This window comes from Setaria viridis, chromosome 8, assembly GCF_005286985.2.
Source record: "Setaria viridis chromosome 8, Setaria_viridis_v4.0, whole genome shotgun sequence".
In the NCBI taxonomy this organism is placed as follows: Eukaryota; Viridiplantae; Streptophyta; class Magnoliopsida; order Poales; family Poaceae; genus Setaria; species Setaria viridis.
Genome location: NC_048270.2, coordinates 5978737 through 5987745, shown reverse-complemented (window position 1 = coordinate 5987745; position 9009 = coordinate 5978737). Strand labels below are relative to the sequence as shown.

The 9009-nt window shown below is 45.7% G+C and overlaps 1 protein-coding gene across 1 annotated transcript; it reads left to right on the top strand.

The window, feature by feature from the left end:
• Positions 1-1275: 1275 nt before the first annotated feature.
• On the top strand, positions 1276-3930 carry LOC117833493 (NAC domain-containing protein 71). The gene is made up of 3 exons (XM_034713006.2): positions 1276-1570; positions 1664-1953; positions 2570-3930. Exons 1-3 carry the CDS (start codon positions 1405-1407, stop codon positions 3179-3181), a joined length of 1068 nt encoding a protein of 355 aa, XP_034568897.1. The 5' UTR covers positions 1276-1404; the 3' UTR covers positions 3182-3930.
• Positions 3931-9009: the final 5079 nt, after the last annotated feature.

Here is a 9009-nt window from a genome sequence, read left to right as displayed (position 1 = left end):
AGAGGGGGCCCACGCCGTGCACGGATGCCCGCGGATATTCGCTCGAGCTAGCTGCTCCTGTCAGCTGTCACGCCGCCGTCCTCGTGCGCACAGCCCGGAGCTGCGTGCATGCGAATCGATCTTGCTTGTGCATGATGCCATGCAGCTTGGTGTTGCCCATGTGCTGCGCCACGAAAAGGCGGATCTCTGGGCGATTAGAAAACCAAGATACGGGCATCGGAGTGCGAGCGCGCGATCTCAAAAGTACCGAACCGGAATCGTAAATGTCAGGAGCATGCAGCGTCGATTAATGTAAAGAGGACAACAAAAATTTGGTTGGATCGCGGTTAGTTTGATGGCAGGATGCGCGTCACCATATCCTAATCCTAGTGGCCACGATCAGTAGCAAATTAAAACATCAACTAAATTACAAAACATATGAAATTTTGGGGGAAGATGGTATTTCAGGAACAATCAGTAGCAAAAATAATAATAAAAAAATTGAAGGTTCTCCCTAGGAAAATTTACAACTTTACTAAATAACGTGCGTGATACTTGACAGATTGTTTTTTTTTCAATTTCTAGCTAACCATTCCCACGGAATAAAATAAAATTGTATGCAGGTACCAAACTGACGCTTTCTTTTTGGGACGATACCAAACTGATGCTTGGGAAGGCGCTCCAGAAATAAAAAAAAACTGCTTCCTTAAAAAAAATCTGCAATTCCAAAATACGCTTCGTGATCATCACGGTTTAACCATGGGAATCACAGATTCACAGGCCCTAAAATCGACCATAGCGTTACCTCAGCAGGTGTTATTTTACTGGCGGGACGCAGGGGATCGACCAAGTGGACGTTGGGAATCTCCACTGCCAGAACATACACTAAAGAAAATCCGTTTAATAAGGAAAAAATATCACACAACCCCCCCCCCCCCCCCCCCAGCCGGGCCCCACAGTAACATGACCCCCCGCCCGGGCCCACCCAAGCCCTGGATACCTACCGGCCCCACCAGGCAGTCACGGTATCGAGCCCCGGCCCGGTGCCAAAACAGCTGACGGAAGCGATGACAAAATCACCGGGGTGCTGGACCCCAACCTTCCCATCCCACCGCCCACTCGTCCTCGGCACCCCTCCGATGCGCGACACGCGTCCTGCCCAGCTTCCGGTCAACCTGCCCACCACCCCTACAGGGCCAAGGCCTCCCTCCCCAACTTGCACGTGCGTCACATCGAGCCCTTCCCGGCGACACGTGGCGCGCCGCCCCTGTCTATAAGTAAGCCCCGGGTACGGCGAGCTCATGTTCCATTCCAAAAGCTTCCCCCAGCGGCCAAAACACCCTCCGAGCTCTGCAGCGACCTGCTCTTGCGATCGACGACTGCTTCGTTCCGATCCCCTCAATTAACTCGAATCCGGCGAAACTGATGGACTTCGGTGGCGCGCTGCAGCTGCCGCCGGGGTTCCGGTTCCACCCCACTGACGACGAGCTGGTGAACTACTACCTCCTCCGCAAGTGCGGCGGCCTGCCCCTCGCCGCCCCCGTCATCGCCGAGGTCGACCTCTACAAGTTCGACCCATGGAACCTCCCAGGTTGTTAATCTTGCAGCAGCACCGGTGGATTATGATAATCTCAGCTGATTAGTCGCTAACTGTTTTCTCTGATCGACGGATGTGATGTTGCAGAGAAGGCGATGGGAGGGGAGAAGGAGTGGTACTTCTTCTCGCCGCGGGACCGCAAGTACCCCAACGGGTCGCGTCCTAACCGGGCGGCGGGGGCCGGGTACTGGAAGGCCACCGGCGCCGACAAGCCGGTGGGGTCGCCGCGCCCCGTCGCCATCAAGAAGGCGCTCGTCTTCTACGCCGGGAAGCCGCCCAAGGGCGTCAAGACCAACTGGATCATGCACGAGTACAGGCTCGCCGACGTCGACCGCTCCGCCGCCGCGCGCAAGAAGACCAACAACAACGCGCTCAGGGTAAATCACTGTCCTTACTTACGTCTTGCTGGCAGCTTGTTCCTTGCGTTTATCGATCTCCCCCAACAAAAAGTAACAACACTGAAACTTTCAGTTATAAAATCATTAAACATAAAAATGATCGTCTTTTTGAGCAATGTTGCAATGGAAATGTGTGGAGCAAATACTGCATTTGTTAGGTTAATTTGCAGGTAATTAATAATTAAGAGTATTATTATTAAGAAAAGGTAGGGGTCCAAATTGTCCATTTGCAGCGTGCTCGAGCTGTCCCTTTCGCGACAGCCCGTGGCTACTTTGCAGACGGACGGGCGGGCGGCTCTAGAGACATGTAAAGCAGTAAAGCGCGGGCGGGCATGGCGTCACGGCTCACGCACGCGGCGATAGGGACAGCCGGCCGGCAACCGCGGCGGCCGTCAGCCATCCTGATCTTATCGCCGCCCGCGCACGCGCACCACTCTGACCACACGCGCCGAATCCGACGTCACGTCACGTCGAGCTCCGCGCGCGGCTCCGATCCAACGCGTAGTAAAAGAGATCAACCAGCTTCGTGCAAGATTTCGTCTTTAGCACCACCTGGACTATGCCGCTGACCTTTTTGTTCCTTTGGATTTTGCAGCTGGATGACTGGGTGCTGTGCCGCATCTACAACAAGAAGGGTGTGATCGAGCGGTACGACACGGTGGACGACGACGAGGTCGCCGCCGCGGCCGCCGACGACGTCAAGCCGGCCGCGGCCAAGAACCCGCGCGGGGCGGCGGCGCCGATGAAGGTGGAGATGGCCGACTACGGCGGGTACTACGACGACTACGACCTCGAGACGCCGTCCGCGGGGATGCTCTGCTTCGATCGCCCCGGCGAGGCCGCGGCCATGGTGCCCGCGCCCGCGCCCGCGCCGGCGGCGCTGTCGCCGACGGAGCCCGATCCGGACCGCGACTCCAGCTCCGTGCCGTGGACGATGCACACGGACAACTCCAGCAGCGGGTCCGAGCACGTGCTGTCGCCGTCGCCGGACCTCCCCGACCGCGACCACGCCGAGAGCCAGCCCGGCGGCGGGGCCGGGTGGTGGCCCGGCGGCGACTGGGGCGGCGCGGCGGCCGACGACGGGTTCGTGGTCATGGACGACTGCGGCAGCGCGCTCTTCGGTCCGCCGTCGCCGGCGCTCTTCGCACGCGTCGACGCCGCCGCGTTCGGGGACATGTTCGCGTACCTGCAGAGGCCGCCGTTCTGAACTTCTGATCAGGGAACGTGAAGCGTGCGCCGCCATGCGTGCTCCAGGCCACTGACCATGGTCGATGTCCAGGTCGTCTAGCTCGGTATCTGCAGGTGAAATCACGAGCCGGTCTAGGTGTAGCGCAGCGAAGCCGAGATCACCATGGCACTCCCAGAGGCAGTTCAAAGGAGAATTGGGTGGATCATCTGCCCGATCGATCAGCGGTCGGGTGTCCAGTTCACCATTCAGATGATCAGTTCGACAGTTGCACACGATCTCTGCACCTGATCGCGCCATTGCTCTTGGGAAGCTGCCACATGGAAATGGTGCCAAGGATGGTAGATGACTGGTGATCATCGCTGATAGAGAGCTATGCTAGCCGTCGGATCGGGTCTCGATTAATCTAACCCGTTGGTTTTTTTGTCGTGTTAATTAGTAGTAGCTGACAACTTGACATGCCTAGTGAATTCAGAAACTAATAAGCAACAAAAATCATAAAGAGAGATAGAGAAAAAGAATTTGGAAATACAGGTTTTGGATTCAGAGGCTGTTGATGGTATCATGTATGTAATCTAGTGTAGCCTAACTGTACTTAGAATTGGGTTCAGGTTGGTGGCAAACAGGCAGCGCTGTAGGTTTTTGTCTAGCGTATAATTGCAAGTGTCGTGCTAGAGTCGCTTTCAGTGGGTCTCTTTCTCGTGACCATGCACGGAAGCCAAATTTTTGTAACGCAATTATCGGTAATAAAGTGTCGTAAGCTGTAATTACATATTGCCTCATGCTCTTTGCTTTCTGCCCAGTCTGAATGTTCTGATCCACAAAGTTAACGAAAAGCGCCTTTCGGAACTTGGAAAGTACGCACTGACAGTGAGAGGTTGGGGACAGATCGTGTGCACCGTGAGAGTGCTCATCAGTAAAGCTTTTGTTTTTGTTTTTGTTCGCGGTTTCGAGATCAAGTGCTGTCTCTCTCAGATGTGCAATGGTGCTTCTGCCTTTTTGTACTTTGAGAATCTGTTGATGCTGGGCCCGTTTGGAGCCGGGACTATACCTATCGCATGAAATTTTGTATAGTAGTTAGGAGTATTAAATATATGTTAATTATAAAATCAACTAGTCCATCAACCCGTGCTCCCGCACGGACTAATATTTTTAGAAGCTATTGTATTTGAAAATTATTTAGAAATTAAACTTCTAGCTAATAATCAAAATTGATTACCGACTACTCTCTTATTTTTTCAATATGTCAACATAATACTTATATAGATATGTACCTATCTTTGTCCAGTTATGATTGATTTTTAATTAATAATTACTCTATGCACTTTTTCATCCATATTCATACGTTTTCCATTTTGTATCGCACCTCCAATCCTCCATACATTATGTTTAGCATACAAATCAATATTTTTCATCGATTCCTCACATACAAGTATAAATGGTCTACATGGTGACACTCATCATGTGTATATACATAAAAAGGTAATTTAGAATCATATATTAGTTTACTTTTTGACATTTCTGTATGATGCACATGAAGATAATTAGATTAAGATTTAGATGTTTAATTTTGATTATTTTTAATAACAATATACATGGGTAATATAGATAAAATTTTAGAATGATATTTTAATTTATTCTTTATAATGATATGTATCAGTAAATTGGATGAAAATTATGGGGTTACTTTAGATTATTTTTATAATAGCTGAGCTCGGTAATTTAGATATAGGTTTAGAGCGCATTTTTGAATATTTTCACAATGATACTGGTGGGTAACTTTTTAGAAAATATAATAGATCAATGGCTATGATTATTAGAGTTTACAAGATTGGTGTTTGATATTTTTAATTTTTATGAGAATTTGTCTCTTTTTTCTAGCTTGTCTCGTGGGAACTAATGCGGAGTCTCCAATGGAAAAAAATGAGACTACATTGCTAAAAAATATTACCATAAGCTACCTCTCGTTTGTTAAATCTTCGAACACAATACTTATATAGATATATACTTATTATCTTCATCCAATTGTGATAGATTTTAGTTAGTAATTACTCTATAATATTTTCATCCACATTTATAATCTTTAATTTTCACTTTGCATCACAGGTATACGCTTGAATTTGTTTAATGAATCCTAAGTTTGTGATACAATTTTAATATAGAAATCTATATTCTCATCACTTCCTCTATATCTTTATAAATGGTGACACACATCATGCATATATACCTTAATTATTATATCATATACCAATAGTGCAAGATATAGACAATTTAGAATCATATATTGCTGTATATTTTTAATTAAGGTTATTTGATTCAAACGGGGTTATCATGTTATTTTTAATAATAGCATGTGTGCGTAATATAGATGCAAATTTAATGGGTTACTTTAAGTTTTTAAGTAATAGTGGTCGGCAATTCGGTTGCAAATTTGGAGGTTATTTTAAATATTATTTATAATGGCATAAGTGGGTAATTTTGATGAAGATTAGGGGGTTACTTTAGTTTATTTTATATAATGGCAGAGGTGGGTAATTTATATATAGATTTAGGGGGTTACTTTAGGCTATTTTCATAATGGCATAGGTGGGTAATTTTTTAGAAAATATAATAGATCCAATGGCTATGATGATTGAATCTATCGATTGACAGTTAGATGTTTTGCTTTTTTGTGAGAATTTCTAGGATTTCTCTCTTTTTCTAGAGTGTCCACCTAGGAATCCTAGGTGGCTTCACCTGGAGGCTTCAAAAGGAGCCTCCAATTAGTAATAGTAAGATTGCATAAATGAAGGCTAATTCGTAAGACGAATCTATTAAACCTAATTAGTTCGTGATTGGCCCATGTGATGCTACAGTAAATATGTGATAATCATGGATTAATTAGATTTAATAGATTCGTCTCACGAATTAGCCACAACTTATACAATTAGTTTTACAATTAGCTCATGTTTAGTCCTTCTAATTGATATCAAGCATCCGATGTGACCCGCATTGAAAATTAGTTCATGATCAAACACCCTGATCATGCGGCTATGAGATGCCAAGCGGTCGTGGCTGTGCGGCAGGGATGAACAGAGAGCCCTGTGCGCGTGGCGCTGATGCCTTGGCCCTTGGGCATCACATCTTGAGCTCTGGAAAGCACTGGATGGAGCTGCTCATCACCTTGCCAATGTCTCTCTTGAGATGAGAGGTGTAGGACTGAAGGTAGAGAGCAGGGGCGGATCCAGAACGGGACTGCGCCCCGGGCTGAGCTGATGAATCACACCTAAAACAGTCTAATCTTGTCTCCTAAACCTCATTTTGTTAGGCTAAACAGCACATATGTTAAAAGAACTCCATGATCTCGTCCCGGGCTGCAGCCCGGGCAGCCCGGGCCCTAGATCCGCCCCTGGAAGAGAGATAGACAGCGAGGATACAGATTGTGTCTAGCACTCTTGTGCAGAGTTAAGAGACATTTCACTTGATGCATGCAGTTTGGCCTACAGATAATTCAGTAGTTTCACAGCACAATGTTTATCTGTAACTGCAGACACTTCAGTTCGGCTGGAAACCCAACACAGGGGAACTGAAAGTCATTGTCTTAGGTACTGTTGTGTAGTGACTGTCATTGCAGATATGTAATACAGTTCCTTTTTCCCCCTGGCATGCCGATTCTTGTGTTCTCCTGTGTGAAGTATTCCCAGTCATGCAGGAAAAAAAAAAGAGAAACCTATGTTCACCATGTGTGTTTCTTACATTCTTTATTTCTGCTAACACACTTCTATACCTTCAATCTATGTTCCACCCCTTGCTGGTCACTGCAAACTTGTTTCAGATGCGTGAAACACTTGCAGATTTGGACTTGGGCTTCTTATCACACTGTGACGGCCCCCACCCGAGACGTCCTTGCTCGCTGTCATATATCACAAGCTGATCCTGCATTGTGATGTCTGCAAAAAAACAAAGATATAAATTGTAAATAATGAAATATAGATACCTTTTTTCAGAGATGTACATCTGAATACTATGTCTGAATTGAGAACTGAATATCTGATCTTTGGTACCTCCAGTTATGTAATAGTCGATGCTTTTCATCCCAAGAATACCAAAGCATGCATTCCCATTTTCCTGCCACAAACATGAAAGCAAATGCATTTCAGCCATTTTCTCTTCTTTCGATGGTATTACCGTTTTAATTGATAGTCAAATGACTTTCAGATGTTTACAGTGATAATAAGGTAGTTTTCAGTGTTGAGTTATGATCCAAATTCAGTTATATACAGATAAAGGCAAACTTCGGTCTCCGCTTCACTTCGGCCCAAGCCAGTACGGATCGTCACCTATTAGGGTTTCACCTCTTTATATGCCTCCGGTAAGCCACCGTTTGGGATAAGTTGGAATAGTTGTAAATCCCTGACGTTTGTAACCTCATCCAATATAGTGAAGATTTGCTGGCTGGCACCTGTGGTTTTTTTTTCTCTTCCTCCTTGGAAGGGTTTTCCATGTTAAATCTTGTGTCTTCTGTGTTGGATCTGCTGTTCTTCGTCATTTATATTGCCTATCGTTTGTAACATTCAGGAGGGATCATGATGGTGGCCCCATTGTGAAATGTCAAAGACATCACTGACTTGAATTCCTTTTTGAGGTCGTCCAGTGACTTGAAGCCCCCAGTCCCTTCCAGCATGGATGCAGCGTCGAAGGATCATGCACTTCTTTGAGTGATTTGCTGATAGAAGCTTTCAGCTGCAAGATCCACCACAAGTCATGAATTCTATATCTTATTTCTGTGATCATGATACCTGGGCATCGCACGGTGATTTGAAACATAACCTACCGCTGCAACAAGTTGAGCATGAAGATTCACAGGCAAGTGGGTGTAGGTGCTGCCACTGTCTTATTTTCCCCTTCTTCCTCCTCCCTCCTCTCTTCCTCTTCTTCTTCCTCCTCCTTTTCTTCTTCTCATCTTCATCCATGGCTGAATTTTTTTGTGGGGGAGCCCCCACGCTGGATCTGCCCCTGACGACAGCCATGGTAGCCGAAGAAGCAGGCAGAGCTCTAGATGACTAGTGGGAGCTGGCCGGGGCTCAGGCTCGATGTTCTCTGTGTCTTGTGATGCTGGGGGATGCATGGTATTTATAGGCGTTGAAGCTGGCTTGGGAGGCAGTTTTTGCTTTGTTTTCTTTGCTTCTCTTTTCTGGGTTTGAGAACTATGCATTTTTATTCTTTTTTTTTTACTACAATATGTTTTATACATGCTGTTCATGTCTGGCTTTGCATTTCATTTATTTGGATGGGTTTGGTTCAAACTTCAATAATATTAGCTCCAGCAAGATATTGTGATTACACACTACTGCATGTTACTTTCTATAAGAGTACAAACAGGGAGTTCAACTATTCCTTTCCACTTAGAAGTTATTAAGGAAAATATGCATTACATTTCAGAGCATCTTCCAATCCATATCTGTCATTTTGCTCAAAACTGAGTGCACTGATTGATTATTAGCACTATAATTTTCAGGTAATTGGCACAAATATATGTAAAAGGTTACTACTCTTAAGTTTCTTCTGCGCAACTGCATTCTTATTTTCACATCCTTCCAGTCATCTCTCAAATCGGCTTAGTCACTTATTGTTTTGCAACAAGGTGTTGATATTTCATTGTGCTCACCTAGGGATGGTAAGGGTCCAAGAATTTTAACCTAGACATTTTAGGGATCAGGCTAAAAAACGGATAGACTGAAATTTATATATTTATGTGCCAAAAATGATTAAGAACTGAGTTGGATTGTGAAAGGATATTAGGCCCTTGATCCATTACCACCCCTAATTTCACCTTCTCATCCCACCTGGCTAATACTCCAACGTAGGGT